Here is a 27682-nt window from a genome sequence, read left to right as displayed (position 1 = left end):
ACCGATGTCGCGACGCGGCCCGTGATCGGTGAACGAGAGTCTGGCCGTCGTTCACCGGCCCCGCGGTCGTTCAAATTTAAAAATAATACATTCAAAAATCTTATCTTTTAACTTTCAGACGATCGATTCCGCGACCGACACGTCGCCCTCCGATCGATCGAACAGTGGAGAATAAATATAAGAATATCTAAAATACTTATAAACTCGTAACAAATGTAAACATACATTCGGCTATCGCCAATCGCTTCCCCCCAGAGACATTTTTTGTTCGCGCGTTGGATCGTGTCACTTGAAGAAGTAGATGGGAGTGAGAGCTGCGTGGGGCGGGGCGGGGGGCGGGGCGTGCGGCGGGGGCGCGGGCGGGCCCCCCCCGCCGCGCAGCCCCATTCAATGGATCGGCGCCTTCACTATGTGGTTGGGCGCGATGTAGTGGTAGCCGGGCAGCGGCAGGCCGGCAGTCTCCATCGTGATCCTGAAACACCAGCGCCGTTCGAACATCAACGGGTTACCTCCGATAGACATAGTGAATCTAAAAATCTAACGATGCCGCACGCGGCGTCGAGAACACGTCTAGTGATAACACTGCATTGGATGGATCGAACTGGTGTAGGAGAATTGAATCGGTGTCGATGTGATTTAAAAGATTAGCGTGATCAGATTAATGGATATAACTAGGACGCAAATTAAAATGTAAAGGAAACGTCTTACCGGGATGTGGGTGATCCGGTGAGCTGTAGGATGTGGGTTCTCGGTGAACCAAAATTCAGCATTTCAGGTATCACGGGAAGTGTTTGTGCCTGAGTAGGCAGGAAATGGCGTGGGTCTTGAAGGAGTCTTTTACATTTACATTATAACACTTAACCTGTGCTTGACGAATACACGCATTAGTCAGAGGGAAATGAAAACACAATTGTCGTTATGATTTTATTAAGTATGTACTAAAAACAATATCTTTCCTTAAATTTACTAGCGAGTAATAAGATTCCTGAAAAGTTATGAAAATGTCTACTACCTTAAAAATAACATGATTTTTATTACAAATAAAATTACATTGGCAGGCAAATAATCTGCTTTTAGTCACATCTACATCTAATGTTAAACACGTTCGAATTGGACCTCGATTTTATGTTAGTTCTAACTTATCGGATGAGGTAAAGGCAACGCGAAGGCACGACTATCTAACGCTAACGATCTAATGCACACTAACTCGGGTGACTTCGCTTGCCTTTACTCATCGGAATACAAAATATTCCGTTCTAACTCTATATGAATTTTTCTTAATACCATTATAAATAATGTAAAAATTTGAATCAGCTCAATCATTGTGCAAACACACGATAATAATAAAACTATTATTAAGTGAATATAAGAGATAAACATTAGTGTTATTTACGATAAGAAAAAGATCGATTTATGTAATAAACAGCAAATCATTCCCCTTTACAATAGAAAAAGTGGTTTCAAAATTAATAAATAAAATGTTAAAATGCCATACCAATGCCAATTTATTAAAAAAAAATAATTATATTATAAACGAGACCCAACCAAACCACTTGTTCTATTATAATGGATTGATATAAATATAAAATATTTACGGCAACCGTATCTTCATATTTCTAAACTATTTCAATACAAACTACAATCTTTAATTTAAAAATAATCAGAGTCAACATGTACTTGCAGTCACCAAACGATACTTCAATATACTTTAAATGATTCAACTGTAAAACACTTTGTCATATTGTATAAATAAAAATTGATTTCTCTTCAACCCGCCACAGATAACTAAAGAACAGAAAGTTGTATTACGTTTATATTCGTATTACAAAATACAATTTTGGTCATAACATCCATAAAATACTAAATTACTTTGCAGTAATACCTTAATGCCTCACAAATGCCATATCCATTTAATTTAATGAAGTATAGTTTGATGTCTTTACTATACACCCTGTAGTTCGGCTCATTTAGACTCTAATACGAAGCGCTCTGTAAATTTTACAGCCTATAAGCTTTCCTTATGTATATTACTACTATTGTCACGATCCCTAGTCATTGTAAGTCATATTACTTTTGATTGTCCTCGATTTAATAATAACGAAAATATTTGCCTTTACTCATTTTTATTGTCTCTGCAAGACAATTGACATGTAAGAAATGACTGGATGTTGATTTGAAAAATGTTCAATTACTTCATATTTTCATGTATAACATTAGTATTTTACAACCAAGTGAATAGATAAATGGTATCATTATTGCCTTGTTTATTGCATTATCGTTTTTGAGTTAACATAATAACCTTTTATCGATAGTATTGGACTTATATTCAGACATAAGTATATCTTACAATATTCACATCTAATAACCGTTCCTTTTCAACAAAGAGATTTCCATTTCTTCCTTGGTCAGATAATTTCATATATAATAAATACGTTGAAATAAGACTTTATACTTAAAACTAAATAAAACTGCGTGTCCTTTTGGACTTATGAAACATCTCGACTTCTTTGGATGAGTTCAGTTCAAATTCGTCATCACCTAACAGCGATATCGAAAACTATGACTTTAGTCACAAACGACTATAAAGTGAGAATCTAGTTACGATCAGCCAAGAAAGTATAAAAATATATACATTAATAATTATATATAATAATAGCACAATTATAAATGTAAAACGACATAATGTAGGAACTGTACGCTCCAGTATCAGAGATGAGTTATAATAATATGATATTGCGTTCAGTAATAGATAGAAAACTAATCGCGTTTCTATCACAAGTGAAATTTACAACTAGCTGTATTTGTTCGTTTTAAAAAATGCAAAGTAATATATAATAGTTTTATATACAATGCTCACACGTGCAATATTGTCCATGTCCTCTTAATATCTCACCGAGCATTGGAATCCTAGGCATCCAAATATCGAGTGACGTTCAATTTCGAGTTCATTTAGAAGATAAAGCTAAACTAGCTTCAAAAAAGTTGGGTGTACTAAGCAGATCGAGGAAGTATTTCAAATCAGCTCATCTACTCCTTTTGTACAAGGCACAGGTTCGTCCACACCTGGAATATTGCTCTCATCTGTTTGCTGGCGCCCCTCAATACCAACTTCTTCCTTTGGACCGAATTGAACGTCGGGCAACTCGAATCATTGACGACCCAAAAATCTCCAATAAGCTCGATCCGCTCTCGCTTAGAAGAGATATCGCATCACTCTGTATTTTCTACAGAATCTATTACGGGGAGTGTTCTGAGGAACTTTTTGGTCTAATCCCACCCGCCCAATTTCATTATCGCACTTCCCGCCAGAAAAATAAGTTCCACCCTCACCACCTCGACTGCTGGCGGAGTTCCACAGTTCGTTTTACGCGAAATTTTCTCCCGCGAACTGTAAAACTATGGAACGACCTACCACCTACAGTATTCCCCAATTCTTATAACATGGAGACCTTCAAAAAGAGCACTTATAAATACCTAAAAAACCGGCTGCTAGCTAAGGATTCTCCAAGTTATCCCTAACAATTTCCCTCTTTTATATCCTTCCCCTTTCCTGAGGACAGCAACACATCCACTTCCCAGTGGAGTGGATGCTTATGGGCGGCGCGTATCGCTTAACACCAGGCGACGCGTCTGCTCGTTTGCTATCCCATAACATAAAAAAAAAAATGTAAGTTTGCATTAAAAATTTGTTAATACTGAAAAGTATTTAATATTTATAATATTTTCTAGATATGATTTTATGCGCAAATATTCCTTTCTTGACTGACCGTAGGTAGCTACTGATTATGATAATAAATATAACTAATTAATCAAGTTAGACATGTTATACGTCATACAATAACATCGCTTTTTAAATACACGCTCAAACTAATGCAAATTTTTAGTTTTACTCACAGACTCATTGCGAGCCATACAAAAGTTTTAAAGAGCCAAAAGCTCTACTTACTGCGAGTTTCGGAGCATTCGTGTAATAACTTGAGCTCAAACATTTTTGTTAATTATAAGCTCGACTAAACTAAAAAAATTTCAATACGTCTAATCTTAGAACAAAACGGCCGTCGCGAAGTTGCGAATCTACACATACTTTTTGACAGCTAACCTCACGAGGCGCGTATTTGACGGCGCTCAGAACATAAAAAATTAGGAATCAATTATGTAGATTACAATTCACACTTCGCAAGTCTCATAATTCAATCCCGAACGACATTAAAGTGACCAACCATTTCATTACTCCTGCACTATGTACACTATATAGAACGCTTAAAATTGTAGTTTCTTGAAAAAATAGAACACTCTTTGGACCACGATATATTGTTTTTATGCGATATTTATATATCACTGCATTCTCGATTCACTATTACGACTCTAGACTCGAATTGTTTTATTGTGATCCGTCACTTGAGCCACAAGCTAAGCCGCATCCATACAGTGTACAGGGTGCGGGGGCCGGGGAGCTAGACCGCAACTCTAGCGCTCCTAGTAGGGGCTGTATTTGTTGCGCTCCTTGGAGGTCTTGGCGGGCTCGTCGTCCTGGCGGCGGAAGGGCTTGTGCGCGCGGTGCACGCCGGTGGTCTGCACGGGCGCGGGCCCGCCCCCCAGCAGGTCGGTGAGGCCGCCCAGCGCCGACAGCGAGCTGAGGGCCCCGAGCGCCCCGCTCTTGCTGAGCAACTGCGCCAGCGGGATGGCCGACGCGAGCGGGCTCGTGTTCCCGCCCGAACTCGACCCCCCCTCGAGATTCGCCTTCTGCAGCTCCACACTGGGGCGGGACAGGAACACGCGGTCAGGCGGGCCGCGGGACGCTTCGAATGCGACCTACTCTTACGACTGCCGCCTAGCTCTTTCTACGCTATTGTCTATTTATCGCGTTTTATTTTCTTGTCTAAATTTACATTTGCCTCATCTTTTGAAACTTTTGGCATCAACTTACTCCTTCTAATAATTCATATTTTATTTTTGAAGCACTATCTGAAATATCGATTAAAGATATCCGAGCTGCACTGTGCTATGGTAACCGATATATTTGATTAATAATAGTATCGAAAGTTGTTCTTTTTGCTTTTATTATATTTAATCCTCTGCAAATTTATTAAAGTCTGTATTATTTGCCTTATGAAATAGAATATTTTTATTTAAAAAGCAACAATAACACATTAGTTTCGTTAAAATATCTGACTAATCCCTAGGCATTAGTCATTATTTTCATCGATTTAATCGTCAATAAACTAAATATATTTATGCTCAGTTTCCATTGTTTTTATTGAAGGAAACAAACTAAAGAACTAGGCGGAACTTCTCATTCTACACTATCGATCCGAGACGACCGTACTTTCTATTATTATTATTAGTCAATATCTATCAATTTAAGTTCCGTAACGTGATTATTGGATGTTTAAATTATTGTTTATGATTTTTTATTCTTTTATATTCAGACATTCAGAGTAATGTCCAATATTTTCTTTAAATATTTTTACTTTTTGATATTTCATATAATTTTATAAGCATTATTGAAATTAATTAGAAAAGGTTTTTAAAATGAAACAAACATAGTGATTTGTACAGTTTTATAAATGTATTTAGTTGAGTTATTTTACAAAACGCATAAACTAAAGATATTATCAATTTCGATAAATAATCAATGATACATATATGTAACAATAATAAATACAATCAACAAATCGAATATCAAATCAACATTTGCTATTAAATTACATTAAATTATAACAAAATAATAAGAATAATTGTTTATTTACTTGTTGAAACTCATTTAGTATGTCTTCTGAACATCGTATTATTCTTATTCAATCTGATTGGATTTCATTTCATGGATTCTTGTTAACTTTTCATACTGAAATGATATTTCGTCATAATTTAAGACCGATCATGGTACATGATTGCTGAATATTTTGGGTACAAGACGTTAACGTTGGTAAAACGCGCATTCATAAATATATCGATATGTAGATTCTAATATAATTGTCAATTTTTTTTTGTAAAATCTAATTGGTTAGTACGAATACGATTATTATTTTAAAAGCCACGCGTCATCTCGGATTGCAGGTTAATTTTCACCGATCTACAAACGCACTTCGAAACGCCCCAGCCAAGGTACAGAAAAATTAAAGGAAAATCAAGGGATAGAGTCAAAAAATTCGAGGCGGACTAGGCATATATAAAACGGACGTGATCAGGTAACCTCTAGTATTACAAATCGGGGAGCGAGGAGCGATAAAATGAGATCTAGGTTTAAAAATGAATCGGGGTAAATTTCAGTATCAAATCGGGGGATTCGGTAGTGGGGTTAGTTGAGAGGGGTTAGTGTCGGTGTTAGTGTATGGTGTGGTGTGTGGGGTGTGTGGGGTGTGTGGGGTACGCACCTCATGTTGATGAGGTACTGCGCGAGCGCGACGGAGTCCGGGTTGCCGGTGATGGTGATGGTGCGGTCGGTGGAGCCGCCCTCGCGCTCCTCGCAGTTCGATATCCTGATCATCGCGCCCGATATCTGACGGATCTCCGCGATTTTGGTGCCGCCCTGGAAGGTTTTACAAGTGTCGACTTGAAGAGCATTTACGGTAGTTTGTATGAAGGTCAACATTATTTTTATGACAAAATTAAAATTGACGTATTGGGCGACATTTATAGGGATGGTACAAAGGGATGTCAATTTGTGTGCGGTAGTCAACATTAGTTTTATAGCAAAATTACAAGTATTTATTATTTACAGAAACATATCAATTGGCTTAAAAAATTTTCAAAGAGAAAAGTTATTAAATAGGTACTTAACTTATAAACATTTCAGAAACAACTTTCTGAAATGGTTACAAGTGACGTTTTAATTAGTGGAAGTAACTACATTCTTGCAAATAAATATAATTTGAATTTGAATTTAAATAGAAATGCTTATTCGTTTGACACAAATTGAATTGTTTTATACAGAGTTAAATACATTTGCAACCACCCACCTTGCCAATAATGCAGCCAATAAGCTCGTTGGGCACGGTCATCTCGTGCGACTGCTGGTTGGAGGCGGGCTGGTTGCGGCCCTGGTTCGACGTGCGCAGCTGCGAACCCGCCAGCGCAGCTAGTGCTGTTCGTGCATATTATGAAAGTTTATTTTATGAAACAAAATTGTCCACAAAATAACTATTTTACACGTGAAATTTTCAATTCGAGCAGGTTCAAAGAAGAGTAGACAGTAGACACACGTTTTTTTGTTTAATATTTTGTTTTCCTAGTGTTTGCTTTATTAACTTTTTATTCAATAAAGAAGAAACCTCAAAATTTATACACCAATAAAATAAATTAGATAAGATCAACACAGCCATCAACCTAACATTCCCAGTCATAAAAGCACATTTTTATAATAACATAGACTATAGAGGAAAAGCAAACACATTCGCATAAATACGCACAAAATAATAAGACACACGTTTTATAGTCGAATAAATTTATAATAAATGCCTACAAATACAAATGAAGCATCTTACAGACGTGAAGCCAAAACCCAACGATAGAAATAGTATCTGGATAGAACTAACCCTTACCTGCAGGATTGAGGCCACTCGCGTTGGCCGGTGCAAGACCTCCCAGGCCAAGAGCAGCTAAACCAGCAAGTGGAGATTTCGCCAATCCACCCATCTAAAAACGATCCAATTGATAAAATATCTATATTTTCAATTGATTACATTTTACACAGTTTAAAATATGCGCGGAAACAAGAGTTCCCATTTTTTTCATGACTTTTTTACGTTAAAGAGCTTCAGCTGCTTGTTTTCGTTTCTTCTGACATGGCCGGGATGGGATCGCTGGATAGGATACCTGGGTAAAAACGACACTAAAATATAGTAGTAAATACAAAATATATTCTGTCCTTAAATTTTTGAACTTATTACATTTCTAATATCTCCAACAAATCAGCTAACTGTAAAAGGAAGGTTCAATTTGGATATTTGGATAGTATGTGTTCTCGGCTCATTTTTATATTTTCAACCACATTGTGAGCTAAGGAGTGGTGCTGCCCTAATTTATGCACCGACAACAGTAGGATACATGACTTGATGAATCTAACAACGAAATTTAATCGCATAACAGTCATGCGCTCAATGTTCTGAGGATGTTAATCATTGAGGAGCAAAAATAAAACAGTGGAACAAGGTGAGGTAAAGGCAAAGTAAAGAACAGGTGCAATAGAGGAATGCTTATATGATTATTACATAATCAAAACGCGAGTGAATAGACGATAACGTAAAAGCATTTGTCACGGCGATGCCAGAAAACAAACAGATAAAGCTTACGGTGAATATAATAATAATAATATTCTATATAATTAATAAACATGTAATCCTATAATATGCTTATAGTGCTGAAAAGAACAAAAAGCTGTCTAAAGGATGGTTCTACATACTAGGCACAGGGATCTCGTGCAATAAATATAAAGGATTATTAATGATCCTAGAAGCACGGGGTTGCAGCGCAATAAATTACAACTGTGGACCACATCACCGGGACAACTAAGTCTATTAATTTAGTCACAGGGACTGTCTACGGGGGCTTTGGTACCAAACATCCATTTTGTGGGCAACCGGGGCAGCACCAATCAAAATATGCACTCAACATACCACACAACCTCATAGATCCATTTTACTAGTTTTTCTAATACCGGTATTTACATAACAATATGGGGGATACTTGGATAGTTACTAAATGAGTATTTACGCCGTATGTTCTTGTTCTTCGTAATTTGTTTGAAACACGAGTCAGAGTAAAACGCGGTTCCTTTGCAATATAATAATTTCAAGCGTACTATGATTACGACTATACATTGTAAACTATAATTAAAAAATATTTACGGTCCTATGCTTCTAACTTAATGATACCAATAACTATGAAAAGTATTTTATTATTTTATTTTGTTTGTCTCGAATAATAATTCCGTACCCAGAATTATTATATCAACATTTCTCTTCTACATACCAATTGAAACTCACGACAATTTAATAATTCAATAATATAAATTTTAGTTTCAACGTGTTTTATCCCTAATCGTATCCCTATCCCTATCAATACACGCGAGAGAACATCGAGCGTCAAATAGTCATAGAGCAGTTAGCGAGGTGGTTAGGTCGCGGGGGTCGCGGGGGTCGCGGGGTCTATGAGGTCGGCGGGCACTCACAAGGTGGTCGTGCAGCGGCGGCGGCAGCAGGTGGTGCGGCGGCAGCGCGCCCGCGAGGGGCGGCTTCATCTCCAGCAGGGGGAACACCGGCGCGCACACCGCCTGCCAACGCGCACACACGCTTAGCCACGCCCTGCCTCTACACTGCGCCCTATGCCACTCGATCCAATGCTCCTATGCCACTCATTTCAATATTCCTATTTCACTCTTTTAAATAGTCCTATCCCACTCTTTTGAATGGTAGCATCAATTAGCTAACACCCTGCCTGTATCACTGCGGCCTGCCACTCGACTGAATGGCGGCTCTGATTAGCTAACACCCTGCCTGTATACTGGTTGCGGCCTATGCCACTCGATTGAATGGTCCTAGGCCTCTCATTTCAATACTTTTATCCCACTCTTTTGATTGGTGGAGTCGATTAGCTACAAACTGCCTGTGCTCCGACTGCACCCTATTTCACTTCTTTGAACGGTGGCTTCGTTTACCTAACACACCTGTACTTTACTGTACTGTACACTGCAGCCTATACAACTGGGGGCGTCGAAATTTAATAATTGCTTACATTCCAAATATACCGACAGTGTCAGCTGCACTCAAGATATTTCGAAAAACTTAACAAAGATTAAGTTGTTTCTATTTTGAAATGGAGTAGAGCAACCTACATTCAACTTATTTTATAAAATTTTAATGCAGGAATATTTAAACGAAATTGAAACACGAGTCAAACATTGAGTTTTCTTTTAATTTAAATGTTTGTACAAAACTTCAAAACACAAAAAAATATACTTTTCTTATGATTTTTCAACTATGTTTTAAAAAATTTCTGGTTCTTTGTACTCAAAAACTTCACAGTATGTATCATATAATTCTAGCACAGCTCATTGTTATAAAATCAAACTCTATTTCCTGATCTTACCTCTTTTGCCTTACATATTGTACTAGTATCTGTGGTCCAAAAGTTTTATAAGGAAAGAAAATAGGTACCCGCGTCTTTACAATAAATAGCAGAAAATAAATGATGACTTGTGATGTGAGTGATATTGATGATTATGATGACCCTAACATAATAATAAAGAGTGCCTTTCATTACTCAGCCTTTATGTAATAATGAATAAAATACTGAACCTGTAATATTTTTGTTTTACAAATTTTTCAATTTCATCATTTATTACATTCCAATAACCTAAACCTAAAATCTGTGATGTTGGTTGGTGTTTCACCAAATAATTGCTCACTTCTGATTAAAATATTAGGACATAAAACGCACATTTAAAAACAAATAAATTCTATAAAAACTTACATCTTGCGCAGGCACAGCATAGTTTCCTTGTATGGTGTATGCCTGTCCTCCGGCCAATATCACTGGCCCGGCCACATTCGGCTTTGGCCTGTATGGGATTGTCGCTCCTTTTGGTGGGCTCTGGAATATTTTTGACCATGATGTAGCTAACTATACAGAACTTTCATTCTAATATTTAAATTATAAAACTTTGAACAGATTTTCCAAACACATTGTGACTTTAATCAATATCAAATTTCGTTGTACATAGTCTATATTTAATTTACAATGAATCAGAGTGCTTAACCAAATTATTTTTTATGCAATATAACATTTATTTACATGTTGGATTCCATATTATTCTAACACAATTAATTGCTACATTTCTTTGACTACCTACACACACACAGTAATTTATTATATGAATTTCTTACTTAATATATATTTATTGGTGAATATTCTTACCTCAAGCATAACACAGCAAATGTGATAAATACACTGTGTTATCGCATCACAAGTGCCACTGATTGTAACTGCTCTTTCCGTTGAGTTTGGCAACATCTCACTTGCAACCTGCAATATAATATGTTCATAAACATACATTATTGGCTATTGGACTGTATTGGGTTTCATAATTGGGCACTTTTTATTGGATTCTTTTTTCTAATGCTTATTGTCATCATAGACTAACAACAACACAGTATGAGACTTTTACATCATGGACAAAACAAAATTTCGTATTAAAAAGTTGCTAAAGTATCCAGGCGGCGTTGTAGACATCATTTATTGAAATTAATACCTTATTTCATGGCAGTAATGTTCAAAATCTATTGTTTCGCTCATAAGACAACTCTGCCTAAAAGACGCGTAGGCAGAGTTTGGCTTCAGACAATTTTGCATCACAATCCAATCGTATCGATTTATGTGGTACTTTTTATATACTTTCATAATATGTCTTCTTCTACTCTAATATTATAAATAGAAAATGTTTGATTGTTTGTTTGCATTGAATAGACTCCTAAATTACTGGACCAATAAAAAAAAATTACTATTAAGAGTCCTACATTATCCCTGATGAATATCTACCCTATATAGGCCTAGATCTATAGGCTATATATTAGGACATTTTTTCCCGATCAATCCTGGACAAGCTAGTCTAGTTCTAGCTGTGCGAGCTAGTCTATCAATAAATGAAAATTACTTGTATATTAGCCCCCGTGACGTCACGTATCTCCTTGATCTTGGAGCCGCCCTTGCCGATGAGTGAGCCGCACTGCGACGCGGGCACGATGAGACGCAACGTGATCGGTGCGCGCGACCCGCCACCGCCACCTTCATTGAACTGCGAGCACCACTGCAACGATGTTATTTACGATAAATATATAGAAATATGTTTTTTTTGTTGTGATGTTATCAAACAGAAAAAAAACTTGAATTGATATAATATTTAAAACATTTAAATTTAATATGTAAATATTATTTACGTGACAAGTGAAAAGCAGCCAACAGATTAAGACTTAATACATACTAAAAGAGTACATATAGGTAGAGATTATCATTTCAAGCAAGGTTAATTTTTGTGATGCTAAATACAATAAAAAAAAATGGAATAGGTGTATTATAAATTAGGAAATAATTAATATTATGCAAATAACCTGTTATAAATATATCAAACAGTGACAGCTTTGATTTAAACTTTGCATCAATTTATCATTAAATAATCTGATTGAAACCTGTTCTTTTTTAATTGGTGAGAATAGTTGTTTCTTATGGCAAAAAATAAATGTTGTTATAATTTAACATAAGATCTAATATTGTAGCGAAACTTAATTGGTTTTAAACCAAGTATGTAAGTATTTCCTTGACTGAATAAGTGGCACTTGATCTACTAGCCTACTTATTTATTTATAATAGATTTTCTATTGTGTCTGTGATTCCGAGGGCAGAGGGATTAATTATGATTTTTGTTGTTTTTTATGTTTATATTATAATAAAGATAATAATTACCTCTTCAAACTTTTTGCAGATAAGTGTAAATGCTTTGAATATAGCACTTGTAGTGCCAGTGACAGTGACAATGCGTTCTGGGCACGATCCATCGGATATGTTGATTTTAGCTCCAGACTGAAACAATTTAATACAAACATTTAGCAAACAAATTAGTTATATCTGATATATAAAAACACTGAATACATTTCGCCTATTCATAGATATTATGCTACCCATCTTTGTATTGTAAAAGACGTCGTGAAAGGCGTTAAGATTTCACATGCATGTCATAAAAACAGTAAATAATTTATGGTAAATATGACACAAAAAAGAAATTGTACAACAATGGGCAACTTAACATGACTTCTTTTTTATTGTTTATTGAAATTTGAGAATTCATGTTTAGGTTAAATTTTGTTTATTTCTAGCAGTAGAAAATGATGGCACAATAATATGGATGTGAAGTAATAATTACTGATGCATATAATCGGCGTATCGCGAAATACGCCCTCTGCATATGGGTAAATATATTTAAACAATAAAACCAATTAGTTAATCTATTTGTAATGGGCATTTAAAAATAAATTAAAATGACTCACCTCTTCTCTAAATCTCTTTACAATTTCTCCCTTTTTCCCAATAATACTGCCAACCTCCTGTAAATAAAAAAGCGGGTTAATGAAATATGCATTTCACACTATTGGCAAACAACGCACCGCAAATGCATACGTAATTAATTCAACAGCTTGAGATTTATAACGTACAAAAGAGTCGCCTCTAAGATCCAACAATAGCACGAGCAAGTCGAGTCTTTGCATTTATAGACGCGTCAGGGATGCATGAGGACAGTTTTATTGACTGCATTGTAGACATCAGTCAGTTCCTGGCGTCGCAGCCAGCTGACTCCGACAGTATGCGGCCAATGTAAATGCGTTTGTCTAGGCGTCAAAGCCGCGAATCTTTGTACACAAATAGCGGAGCAAAATCGACGACTCAAGACGCAAGTGCACATGAGTTCAAAGAACTTAGACAAAAATAACATGATACATTTTAGAATACTATAAATTGAAAATATGTGCAACTGTACGGATATTGTAGTGATAGTTAAATATAAAAATAGCAAAGAGCATGCTTGGGGGTTCTCATGAAACTACTAAATTGTAGAAAATATGAGAAGTTGTGTAAGCTGAGTTGCAACATAAATAAAAAATTTCATTGTGTAAATAACAAAAAGATACAAATCGACATATTTGATGAACAGAACAAGTGCTAATGACTGGCTGAGTGCCAAGAATACTTTGTATTGGATTACGGCCAATTAAAAGTAAATATCTAATCTTATCCTATAGGGAAGTACTAGCATCAATATATCTTATGATGAGCGAGAAATTTATTTGCACGGACATCAGCTTTATTTGTGATGGTAATAAATTTTGCATATAATGAATGACTAATATGTAATCAGGCTAATAAATTTTAAATTATTTCAGAATTTTACATTATGAACAAAAGAATTCATTAGTGATAATATCTAATTATTCAAAGCAATGAAAACTAGTATAAACAATTCTTTGGAATGTTTAGTTTTATTTAATCTGATTATATGAGATCTGATTTCTATATAGTATGACTTGGCTTTTGTATAAATTGGATTGAGATTTTCTTTCTTTCATTCAACAAAGAAATAATATAAGAAATAATTTTCTTGATCACATGAAATATAATGTATAACATTATATTAAATTATGATTAAGTAATAGGTATTTGTATTTTAAATACATAAAATATGTTCAATAGTTTATTCATCGCTTAATAAACTATAAGGTAAACGTAAATCTTAATTTACTGTTACTATAACTTTCTCCCCTTGTCATATATATTAATACAATCAAAGAGAAAACAAAATGACTTGATTAAATAATTAAATCTATGAATCTCTTAAAAATTTCATTGAAACTGTGCTTTTTATGGATAATAATGTGAAAAACATAAATACTCTTTGTTATGTCTTTTAACCCATTGAGCCCCAAGCGGCCGTATTGGTCCCAGACACAATAGATTTTCTATTGTGTCTGTAGTTCCGGGGCCTGAGTTATTAATATTCTGTAAAACTAAATAAATATTAAATCCTTATGTCAATTTTTGTTTTTAATCTTTACAATAGGTACCTACTTCATAAATTCTAAATTTATAAAATAAAAAAAAAAATGTTAATTAGTCTACATAAAATATGAATGTAATCATATTCAAGATATGATGATATAAGGTTTTCATAGTGTATGATAGAAATTTGTTTACTAAAGCAAATTACATCAAATGCTACGTAATATAATGAAAAAGTTTAAACATGCTTTGTGAGGGTTTATTCTAATAGAAACTACTTTAGAAGAAGGTAAATAACATAATTTAGAAAGATAACAAAAACACAACCACATGAAAATGCCAATTTGCAATAATTTTATTGTTAATTTTTGTTTCCTTACCTTCCCCTGCATAATCAGTCTGATAGTGAGGGTAACTTTGGAGTCTTCCTCATGGAGAGAAGGGGCTTTCTCCAGTTCCATGCTGGAGGAGGTATCCGTTGTATCTCGTGGAATTTTGGCTGCGTACAGGGCTACGTGTGGGCAGGGGACACTCCACTCAATCTAATGGCTGGGACTCTGGGGCTCTTGGCACGCACTGCAGGCAGGGTAAGCTGGAAAACAGGCGCACATCTCAAAAGGAAAGTTCACAGGTGTCGAGCGTTCTAAAGGTATAGGGTATGTGCACTCTTCGTATTTAAAAGCAAAGCTATGTTTTAAGTATTATTTATTTATTTACAGTGACTATTGGCAAGAAGCGCAACGGAATGAGGGCTGCTAATGAGGTTCTAAACACTATTTCGATCTAATTGATCGCAGGTACGACCGGATTCTGTGGTTGCAACGCGAGCCGATTCAGACCGGCCCGAAGAACCGTTACTTGAACTCTGATACTGGCTAGCGACATAACCTTAGCGTTGCGCCTCATGGCTAGACGGCCCGGGTTATCGATCCCGAGATCCCAAACAATTTTTCACGAGAAAGCTTTCTTCTTTCTTACCTCGTAAAGTATTGCGTCGTGTAACAATAACATAACAAATCTTAACACTAATATTATCACCCGATTGTGTATAAAATTACACTTATCACAATTTTTATAATCACAAAATATATATAAAACTAATAAATCCGACGCAGATGACGCGTCGGTGTGAAGTTAGTTCAATGTCTTTTCTTTACTGACGAGTGACGTTGTCATTTATGTGCTATAGACACTACAGATTCAGTTGCACAGACTACATTTAGCTGTCAGATGAAACCTCGATGAAACGGTTTGACAGACTATGGATACCTAATCAAAACATCTTAGCAAAACATGAAAAAGGAATTTATGAGTACCTATCTACGTCGGCATTGAATATTGATGATGTTTTTTTTGGATTGAATTTATTTAATTGATTTTGATCATGTTAATTGATTTTGTAATTATTATTTTTCATTTTGTGTTGTTGATCATCATAATTAAGTTTATCGCTATTCTCGTCCCGTTTAGATTATAGCTCTTTCATGGTAGGTTTTCTTTCTTTTTTGTTATTATGATTGCAAGGAATAATTATTTAATGTAGGTACATTTCTCTAAGAGTAGCACTCAAAACTTGCTCAAAATTCATAATATTATTCAATTACTTCTTAACGATGTATTCTATGCTTAGCATTATTTATTTATATGCTTACAAATGTTGCCGAGAAACTTAGTGTAATTATATCACTTATATTACGTAACTGAAAGGGTCTCAGTAGGTACCTACCTAGCTGGAGACGTTGCTATAAATATTTGTTAAAAATGCAGGGTGTTTTCGAGCGAGGATCTCCACACTAATGGACTGCTTCATTTCTTGTTTGTACGCTGAAGGATCACAAGCGAAGTGTATCTAACGACGTCTTCTCGTGGAATTCAAATAAATTTTTCAAAACAAACTTATCTCCTCGAGGAAATTTGTGTTATGTCTTTTATCCGAGATTTGAGGGAAAAGTCTCTTAGTGAATACAGGTAGGAACCCTGTATCAAATAATATGTTATAGCACAGACTAATAATAATATACTGGTTATAAGCTAGTCATAACTGCAGCAACGCTCGCATTACATTATACCTACACTCTACATAATATTGTAATACAGTGGATGTATTAATTTGTAAAATAATATGTTTAACAAGTTTTCATTACATTATCTCATAGAGTTACAGAGAAATAGGCTTTGATTTTTTCTTTACTTTTAATACTGGATTATGCGGGTATGTTACGATATTATAAAAATATAATTACCCGTCCTCCATATGACGAGATAATCGCATGACAACGGTTAACGTGGACTACAATTTATTCAGAACAAAATCCCTCCATATGACATGTGATGGCGACCCGGACGGTGCGTTAAAACTTTAAGTAAACCCTAACGACGCTTGTCATTTGGGCTTACTTTAATAATTAATATAAATTCTACGTTCTATGACGTTTATTATCGTAAAAGCCTCTACTTTCTCTTCATTATACTAGGGCAACGTCCGCGACGTGTAAAAATAATTGTGGAATATATTATAGTTATATAATTACGTCGGTAGGCACTATACTAAAAGTGCAGGTATCTAGTTCAAAAAATTATATTTTACAAAGGTTTACGAAAAACAATATCTTTCTGGTTGACATTTTATTTTACTAATAAATAATCTATTAATGTCTCGCATATGATTTGTTGATAAAACACACGTAATAAAGACGAACAGGAAGAAACTCAAGAGATAATTCGTTTTAAATATACAATTGCTTTCTCTCTCAGCAGTTTCTTAAACTAATTAAAGTTAATAATCCTCCAATATAAAGAGCTCACTTTTTAAATTAAGTCAGTGGATTTCATTGTTTTATCTTCCAGTGTGGCGTTCATGCAAATCTCTTAGAATAACTACGGCATGGATATTTGTAGGGAAAATATTATTTTTCTTAATCGTTTTGCAGATTTCAATGTAAACAAAAGCTTTCCGTTTCTGATTTATGTTTTTTCTTATCCAGATGTAATCTTAATGAACACTAGCATTTATACATTATACATATAATAAGAATTTGGAGAGTTAAATAAGTAGGTAATTAATTATAATCCCCATTCTGATCATTGTTACCGTAATTTTTTTTGTATCATCAGAAGTGTTAAAACAATTGAATAATTAATTTACAATGGCGACAATTTTTGTGTGATGTTCATGTTGCATTTATATTATTTAATAAAGTTTAATTTCATAGTTAAAGACAATATGTTTTAAAACAGAATCAAACAATAGTTGGTAATGTGCTACTATAATCTTAGGTACACAGTGATGCTTATTAAAGCATTATTGTGAACTAGGTAATCAGCCTAAGCATTCAGCGGGCTTCCCTTCTTACAATTAATTATTAGAAATTGTATTACTGTGCCATTTCTATTACTTGTTATATAAATGAAACGTAAATAATATACCTACCCATATTCATCAAATTCCAATCAATTAAAATTATTGTTCTTCATTAAATAATAGAAAATAAGCTAAAAAACGTGAAGGATCAAACTAATTTGAATATTATGTTTTCTGTAAAACAACTACTTTTACCATTTACCTTTTGATTTATTTCTACTATTGACGACTAAATATTTCTTATGTAGGTAGGTACTAGGTATTGAATATTACGATATAACTACCTAGTTACTAACTAATAATTATTAATACAGACCTGAGATATGTGGGCGTAATCTGCTGATCAATTGAGAAGCAACATATCCATCGTAAGATGCTAAGTCACTGTAATGTAGCATTCTATTGTAGACCTCAGGAATTCGTGTGTGCAGTTAAACGCAGTGCTGAATTCAGATATCGAATTCCTGCCTGCTGTATACGGTCTAGCTTAGGTTATCTGTTTGGTAATATAATAGCTTTATCTAAGCAGACTATAGCTGTTAAGTTGATTGCAATACCGAATGTTAATGAAGTTGGTTGGAACATATTAGGTATCCCTTAACTAGAGTCGTGAAACATTGTTACGTATGTATAGTCGTGGGTCCATTAGACCCATGTATTTTGAAATGGTCATAACTACTTATTTATGCATTTTTTTAGGTAAATTTAAATAAAATATGATATTTTAGTTTATAAAGAATACATATTATAAAAATCAACAATTAGAACTTTTATTTACTTAACATAATTTCACTTATAAAATCAGTCGTTGTTTTCTTACACAACAAAAAGGCGTCTTACAAAAATTATAAATTTCAACAAAATTTTTATTTTTTTTTAATCAATTTTTTTTATCTAACTAAAAAAAGTATGTTGCATCCTAGAAAAAACAAAAACAAACTAAAAACTCTTATATAAAAAAAATAGCAATCCCTAATTACGTGCAAGATTTACAAATTATATTTGCTCAAGTCATGCATATGGGCTCCCTGCATTTAGTGCACAAATGATCAGAACTTTCACAATTAGATATTTCAGAGCTCGCGTCATGTTCTCTCTCGACAACAAAATCTACATCATCATCGGAAAACTCATTATCTGATCTAGTTTCTGCAATACGGGTAGGTGTTGAGTTTTCATCGGAGTCTTCATCATTTCTTAACAATTCTTCATTTAACCATTGTTCTAACATCTCTTCGTTATCAACATGTACACTTCTGGGATTCGACATAGCGAAAAACTAAAAAAAATACAATAATAAATTTAATAACGAAAATAAAAAAGTTACGTATCTATAGTCGTGGGTCCAGTGGACCCCTCTAAAGGTCAGTACCTACCTAAAGAGTACCGAGCCGAACACGTCTGTCTCACAGGATACTCTCCGGCGTACTACAGGAAGGTACTGAGCAGTGGGAGGTTCTGCGGTAAGTGCCGTGGAGTAAACGAGGCTTTAAAAACTCAACCTGGGTCCATTGGACCCACGACTCTAGTTAAGGGGTATGAATCTTCGTTCCTAATGGCATATACTTACATATTTATTATTATCTATAAGGCTAAGAGATCACAACTCTTGAATATCTTTGTGATTTTTCAGGAGTAACTACGATCTTATAAAGATACAATTTGTATAAAGAAAAGTGACAGAATTTTATGTTTATGTATGAAATTGTTTTGCTTTCAAATATAAAACAGAATCTTCAACAATCGCAAGTTTTATCCAAGCTAATATTCCTTATGGGGCAATCAGTCTTACACAATGAAAGAAAATTGATGGATCGTACTTCTCGTATTGGTAAAACAAAATTTTGGCTAATGCCTATTCAGTATAATGGACTACGATAAGTAATTTTATTCCGAAGTTTTGATTAACGACGGTTGTTTGGGTTCGAATAACGTATTTGTAAACATGTTTAGCCAATAGCCTTACGATTTAATTTCCGAAATCCTGGCACTAATTTTAAGGACCCGTTGTTTTAACGAGTTTAAATAACACAACATTGTTTTAGGTACTTCCATCTGTATTTTGGCTAATTATTCCTACATGAAAATCGGGTTGTTGTAAAAACATTGGTGGTAGTAAGTACTTTTAACACATCATTCAAATAATAAGCCATTAGTTATGGTTTTACTTTTGACTGGTCCCGATGATTTTCTCTATGAACGAGTACTAAAAACGTGCCTACCGCCTATCCAGGCGTGTAGGGTTTCAAAATTTATTAATAGAGAATCTTATACGATCAAATGAATGCAGGTTGATCAAGTAAATGCTTATAAGGCTTCAAAGAGGGTTTAAGAAATACCTTCGTATCATAAATGGGATGTTAAAAGGAAATCGTCTAATTAACCTGAATTATATCTTCACCGAATATACATATATTGTACATATAATATAATATTACATTGTTGACATGTCGTCTCGTCAAATAGCGAAATGTTTGTTACATGCGTAACTAAAGTAAACAAGCTGACTCGGAGTTAATTTAAGCGTGAGTATGTTTACACTATTATTGTATTAGCTAAAAATTAAACTAAATTCAAAGATTAAACTACTACTTTCATTATTTGTGTTTATTGTTTCATAGAAAAATTATAACACTTTAATCATTACTCGTATATTATAGGATTTTATTTATCGTAGCTGCATGCTACGAAATAATGCTACGCGTTCTACAGTAAATTCCTAGAAGCAAAGATTTTGATATATAGATAGGATTCTGTACATAAAGTATGATTTATATGAAATTGTAAGCGGGTTAGCGGTCTGTTAAGAGATTGTGGTGTTTAGACATATTTCCCTCGCGTCGAAGCTTCGTACTGTGGAGTGGAGTAATCGGATTAGACATATCAGTCCAGAGAGTCAGCGGTGACGCGATTGAGGAATTCCAGAAGATGTTGGATGGTGGAAGACCTTGTGAATACTTGATATTTCAAATTGATATATCAAACGGCAATAATGAAGCTTAATTTTTTAAATAGGATCTTCTTTTGAGACTTTTATTATGCATTTTTTTTCAATTTAGATTATTCAGTGACACTCCTTTGTTACGAACCTAAAAATAACTCAGTTTTAATTGAATTTGTTATTTGGGGAAAACGTTCCTGCGAACGCCGTATATTAAATAAAGGAAGGGATAATTACCCATAGGCAGGTTTAATTCTTCTCATGCCAGTTGCGTTTGGGAAAGAAATGGACAGACACCTCAGCCGAAATGAAAAGCTCCTTGATTTACAACCAACGTTAAACTCGAGGTCGGGTCTTATTAACATTACTTTTTATAACGTGAAGCTTGCTAAATTGAAACAATGCAGACAGAATTTAATTAAGATTCACATTTAAAAGTGTTAAGTAACAATATTTAGTATTGAGCCTGTGTTGTTGTAGTTTATCCAACCTACGTCAAAGAGTTCTTGAGTGGATGTCGTGTAAAACAAAACAATTACAATTTCAAAAGGACGGCTTATTTCCTGTTAAAGAACTTCTGTGTTGGTAGTGAGTTTTTATTTAACGTTTTGAAAGTACAGGGCACAAGCATTGTAATTTTTGACCAGAAAAATGTAAATTACAGTTTAAATTGAATTCAGTCATACAATTGAAAGCTATTTTACATTACTTATCCTTTTTTTGACTCTACAGTTTGAAATAAATACACTTTGGTTCTTTTGTCTTAATTTTTTGTTTAATTAAATCAATTAAAACTTATCTTTACCCACTTTATTATATTTGAATCCGATCTTTATAACAGATCTAAAACCAATGAATGGAAACCCGTCTGTTCAAAAGCTCTCTTAATTTATTTTATCGATTCCACGTTTTCATATTATTCAAAGCAAAAAACGTCCTTTACATTGAACTAAAAATGCTTGAACATTTTTATAATAAAATTTGTTTTTCTTTTACAAGTTTGGTTGCAGTATTATTTACGTCGTAGGTCTTTGTAATGATTGTTCGTGAGAAAAGATATTCGTATTTGTGAGCAAAAAAATTCTTGTATAGGAAATAATCTGATTGTTAGGTAGCTTAATTATTTTTCTTTTGTAGTCTTTACGAAAAATATGCGTAGTGCGTACGACGTAATGAAACGAAATGAATAGGTAGCTATAACTATTTGTTACATTAGACGAATGTGAAAAACATGGAGATATCGAAATTTATTTGTGTAAATAAGAAAGTAGAATTGGGGACAAAGAGACCAGTATCTGGGCCGTGTAATTTGGAGCGAGAGCCCGCGGCAACCAGTGCGTATGAGCCCCTTCAGTGTTACATACATAATTTAGGTGCTTTTGATTATGCCACTTAATTGCATGTTCTAAATGTTGTTAGTTTTTAACTACTCTAATAATTAAGTAATTTTTATAATATTCTTCGTAATTGTGCTTGAGTTTTGTGGAAGAATGAGATTTATCACATAGACGTATCTAGAAGATTTTATTTACCATATAACACCAAATTCGTTGAAGCGTTTAGTTATTATGAAGTCGAGATGTAAATTATTAGATATTAAATATTTGTTGGTTTCTGCTGAGTATTTTACAAAAGCTGAAAGTTAATAATATCGTTTTTCGTGAAGTGGACAAAGCTTGTTGGGTAAATGATTTTTGTTTCATAGAATTATGATTGTAAGTCGGTAGGTATATAAATATGAGATATTAGAGTGTTGTTTAAGAATCCGAAAACGTTTATTTATAATATGAAAAATGGTCCTGAATTTTTTGCTTCGAATTATATTTCACAGTGTACTGTAAAATCACTCATGGTAAGGCGCTCTTGAAAACTTGAACCTTTTCAAGGAGGACCGTTGAAGGAAAATTCTTTTGTACTAATGCCAACATATTTCGTGAGCCTTCCGAGCTCCTTTGATAAGCATCGCTGTCCCAAAATAATTTTCGGATTGATATTTTTTTCGTTTACATTCAATTCAACCATCAAATATTTTACGTTAAGGAAATTATATTTCATGATTGCGATAAAGTATACGTACCTAAGTAGCGAACTTATCTATACGTTATCAACTCATTTAATACAATTTAGTAATTTACTAATGTTTCCTTATTTTAGTCATCTTTCGGTACGGTACATCTTTCGCTATTTTGTTCAGCTTAATGATTCGGAAAATTTAAGATGTTGTCAAAGCACAAGGAAGGTTTTTATGAGAGGCGAGAGAAAACCCGAAAAAGGGGCAATAGGGTTTAACAACTTCTGCCGGGGCAGCCTGTAATGCATATTGCATAAGTATACATTTTCAGAATTTGATTTATCATAATATTATGTGGTAACGTTAAAATACCATATTTGAAATATTTATAGCAGTATTAAATTGCAAAATCTTTTAGAGCAATAAAATTCAAGACTTGAAACAATATTCAAAATTTGTTGAACAAAAACTTTTCATATGTTTCGTGTATCCATTATTTACGTCGTGAACGGGAAGCTGCAATCATAAAAGATTCAATTTACCTTTGTAACACAAAGCACGGCAGCGGCCACTGTGAACCTTTCATAACAGGGATTAGGTAAATGCATTTTATTTTTTTCCATTTTCTATTAATACATTTTCGATTTTATCGCGGGTTACATTCCATTCGAGAGTGGTTTTCGTGTTAAGTTTGGGGACAGATAAAACTTTCTTAAAAATAACAACAAGGCAATATAATAAGGGTGATAAACTTTATACTAACTTCGTTCCCTACTTGTTAAGTTTTTAATATTTTTGCGGGTGGATGATCGGGTGGGTAATATCTCTTAAAAATATATTAATATTTACTTATTCCTAGGTAGAACTTAATATAACCATCGATCTTAACGTAAAATGCTGCCAAGATCTACTAAAATCCTACGTTGGGTAATTTTTCTTTTGCATGTTTAATTTTAGTTTTTTTGTATCATTTTATTTTTATATTTTTTGCTAATGTATCTAAAGTAATTTAATTTTTAAGCTACATAGTTTCTTTCTTTGGCTTAATTATAATGTTCTGTTCATCCGAGTGGTGGAGACCTGGTGACCTGTATTACAGGTTTTACACCTACCACAGGCACCAGCTTTCTACACCTTGTATAATGTATATGTTGCCTGTATGTATAATATGTATTGTAAAAGGAAGAAATAAATAAAGATTATAAATAAAGATCTAAAGATTTCTAAAGATGTAGGTACTTATATAGATAGGCATAAATGCTGGTTAAATTGAAGGTAGTTTTAAAGGAAGGAAAAAGATACATAATTTTCTCGGTTCGTAAAAAGCTTTATTTTAAGCCTATAAAGAGGTTAGGTCGTAAGTGAAATAGCTTTATTCAATTCTTTGTTACAATTTCGTATTTGATATCATCTATATACATATAATAAATCTGTAGAAGGGTCAATTCTGTACATAGAAAATATTGAAAAAATAAATACCAGGGGGTGTTACTGGATCGATACCAAACCCAAATATGTGATTAAAAAAATTTTGTCTGTCTGTCTGTCTGTCTGTCTGTCTGTCTGTCTGTATGTGAAGGCATCACGTGATAACTAACGGTTCGATATCTTAATTTTTCAGTTTTATCTATAGACGTTGTTCTGTAGAACCGCGAACACACGTTGCGTATTATTATAGGCCTAGCCGTATTTGGGTCCAATAGATATTTATAAGATGTCATTGTCAGAGTTACTCAAAATGAAGAAATAAACCATCCACGCGAAGACCGACATCCGCGCGGACGGAGTCGCGGGCGGAAGCTAGTAAAAAATATAAATATGCGAAATAAAATATTGACTATGAAGACATTGACGAGCAATAGTGTTGGAAATTCGACAAGGGTCGGAAAAGGGACCGGAACTAGACAGATGTCTATGGAATAAAAGAAATAACACGTCCTCATTGTGAATGTATACTAAGATTTTACCAATAAAGAATTTCAATGCTGCCGATTTACATTTTAACTTGTTTTTCCTTTAACTTAATACAAAAATGATACATATCAAACATGATTAATTATTATTATTTTATAAATACTCAAAAACTAACAAGGATTCATTCCATTATAACTTTATCAACCTCATATCAGAAGAGCTTTCAAAAATTTATAGATAAATAAAATTATGGAGGGTATTTTATTGCGCAATCATCCATTCAGGCAAATCGAATAACTTGTTAGTGATATTGCCAGCGTGAAAAATAGAAATCAGAGTCGCTTAATCCTATCGATAGACATCAATTTTTATCAGACAAGAGTTTTTAAATAAAAACTTTTTTTGGTACATAATATTATAATAAGATAATTGGTATCTACATAATACTATTTAGTTACTTTCTTTGTAGAATCTTAATCGATAAATAGGAGTCGCCAAAATGATGAAACTATCAATATTACCTTTTTGTGTGTTAACATGTCAAAGTAGATATCTAATAATTATAAAAAAAAATATGTAAATCTATTAAAATATATAAATATAATATTATTATGTAGCACAATAACCATACTTGTATTTTAATATTAAAAACAAAACGACGTCTATAAAATGCACATGCAGTGTTAAAATCCGAATAAATGTACACCTGTTTTATTTTCCACATCGTAAATCCAAACAGTGAAATGTGTCCGATTCGATTTGAGTACTTTTGTACCGCAATTTACATATTTAATCAATTACCTTCGCATTAATGATGCAAATTGGAAGATATAAGCTATCGTTACTGTTAGCAGGCTTTCATCCCGCGGGACCACTAAACAAATACCGCTTCACAAAGTGATTGCTTCTATATCCTTTGTTAAATTTAGGAATATGTTTAATCCTGACGGAGTTAGCTTATACACTATTTAGTATTTGGGCAGAGATGGACAGGCGAGCCGTAGTTTGGAGAAGCAATAAGTTGTCTAGTGGGTACTTTACCTCAATCCCTTCGCCAACTAATCTATTCAAACATGGATTGGTTAACATAATGAACTTAGGAGATATTTGACTTACAATATAATAAAGTGGTTGACTGAGAATTTGATTTTACAGTTGTAGAAACAAACAGTCTAAATACGACTGTATTACATTGCTCATTTATTTTTTATTAAAACCTTATCATTAGTTACATAATATGAGATCAAAACATTTCTTCGTAATAAGTAAGTATCTCAATATAGTACTCATTGAATGCACTGTTTATATTATATGAAATAACATATTTTTACGTCACAACACTAAAAATAACTCAAGACTCTCACCGTGCATTTTTATTTGACAGTCTTCCGTAACAGTTTTTATTTTCATTCTCTGTGCAACTTAAAATTCATGTCCGGATGAAACAATAAAATATAAATAACAAAAGGCAAGCTGAGTAACGGGCAGAAACAGAAAGCGAGCTGGCGCATTGGGGGAACAATTCTTGTGGTTCATACAGGCTAGCGTGCTCGAATATTACAGCTATTAATAAGATTCCACGGAGGAGACGGTAGCCGAAAGAATGGCGTACCAAACAAAGATAGCGAGGTAACCCAATAGCCGTTCCAAGCATGTAATACGTGTGTATAGGAATATTAATATTAACATTTTTGTCGCGCTTTATTTATTGCGCAGGAAAATTGATGCGGTGACAAATATTAATTTTTGGTAAGGTAGGTATCATGTGATAAGCAAACGTCTGTTATATTATCAAGGGAGGGAGAATCATTATCATTAGGTAGTGGATAGCCGTATGAAAACTATTTTCAAGAATTTTAAAACAATTAGCATTTATTTTTAATGAAAAAATCTTTAGTTTGGATTTATTTGTAAGAATTAATGCAAAAAGTAAAATTCGTTCAAATATTTGTGTTAGGATACAAATACTTTATACTAAATAGGTATAAGTAAAGTTTTAATACGACTTTATTGGCCGCACAAAACTAAATTTCATATCAGTGGTTTGATTATTGGCAAACTAGTAGAATATTTTGAATTCAAAATAGATCCTGAGCCTAGATAGTGCGTGTAACAACGGATTTGCGGTCATACAACCTGTACTCCCATTCAACTCAAATTGAATTTTCCTCCTTGCCATATCAAGACCACGCGGACTTTTCATATGTGGTTACAGAAGCACATATTGGCTTTGAAGATCCAATTAAACTTTTCATCAGAATTTGGAAACTAATTTTCAGTAGTTTGACAGAGTTGCTCGGTCGGCAGGTAACTTCGCGACGACCACTTGCAAGCTAGACCGTTATTGACGAACCTTAATTATATCGCTTGCTCTGCGAAATTGCAATTAACCTGTCCGGTTCGCTTTTGTTATTATATAATAGTATTCAGCAAAACATGACCGAGCTATCACGATTTTAATGGCACAAATGCGGGAGCGAAACAGGTGCTGTTCAACAAACTTTACGCTGACAAATTTGCAATGAAAATAGTTTAGACGTATTGCCGACTTCAATATATAGATGTGACATGCGAGGCGTAATTCGTTTACGTGCTATTATTTGAAAGAATCGAGTTTTAAAAATGTTTAACGACGAGTAAAGATTACATTACGATTGAAGAACTTTACAATGCATTATAATAACTTTAAAAAAAAAATGTTACGTAACGTTTACAACAGACGGACAAATAATATTTATCCGACAATATGAATATTTAACGTCACAAAAATATCAACACTAAATTTTGTTTATAAAATAAATTTGAATTGAGGCAATGGAAAAACGTATAATATTCTATTGCGGTGTTATATTTTATGCAGATATTAATAACGCGGCAAAAATATAAACCACAAAACAGTGGAATAAGTTTTCAC

General features: G+C 33.9%; 1 protein-coding gene across 10 annotated transcripts in view; it reads right to left on the bottom strand.

The window, feature by feature from the left end:
* Positions 1-242: 242 nt before the first annotated feature.
* Positions 243-27682, bottom strand: part of LOC123693459 (poly(rC)-binding protein 3) — a 132190-nt gene continuing 104750 nt past the window's right edge. For 2 of the 10 annotated variants that reach the window (XM_045638573.1, XM_045638575.1), the window contains 11 exons: positions 14922-15133; positions 13038-13094; positions 12457-12573; positions 11651-11803; positions 10915-11022; positions 10471-10590; positions 9170-9271; positions 7536-7635; positions 6960-7084; positions 6375-6529; positions 3668-4756 (listed from right to left, as the gene is read on the bottom strand). In XM_045638573.1, the coding sequence (XP_045494529.1) occupies positions 4477-4756; positions 6375-6529; positions 6960-7084; positions 7536-7635; positions 9170-9271; positions 10471-10590; positions 10915-11022; positions 11651-11803; positions 12457-12573; positions 13038-13094; positions 14922-15002 (1398 nt within the window). In that variant the 5' untranslated portion in view covers positions 15003-15133 and the 3' untranslated portion in view covers positions 3668-4476. Of the gene's footprint in view, positions 473-3667; positions 4757-6374; positions 6530-6959; positions 7085-7535; positions 7636-9169; positions 9272-10470; positions 10591-10914; positions 11023-11650; positions 11804-12456; positions 12574-13037; positions 13095-14921; positions 15134-15258; positions 15398-15519; positions 15685-27682 lie in introns of those variants that run through there. The other 8 variants (XM_045638574.1, XM_045638576.1, XM_045638581.1 and 5 more) reach the window with 8 other exon arrangements.

This window comes from Colias croceus, chromosome 7 (genome assembly GCF_905220415.1).
Source record: "Colias croceus chromosome 7, ilColCroc2.1".
Classification (NCBI taxonomy): Eukaryota; Metazoa; Arthropoda; class Insecta; order Lepidoptera; family Pieridae; genus Colias; species Colias croceus.
Note: the sequence above shows the minus strand (reverse complement) of the source record. Positions and strands in the feature narration are given on the sequence as shown.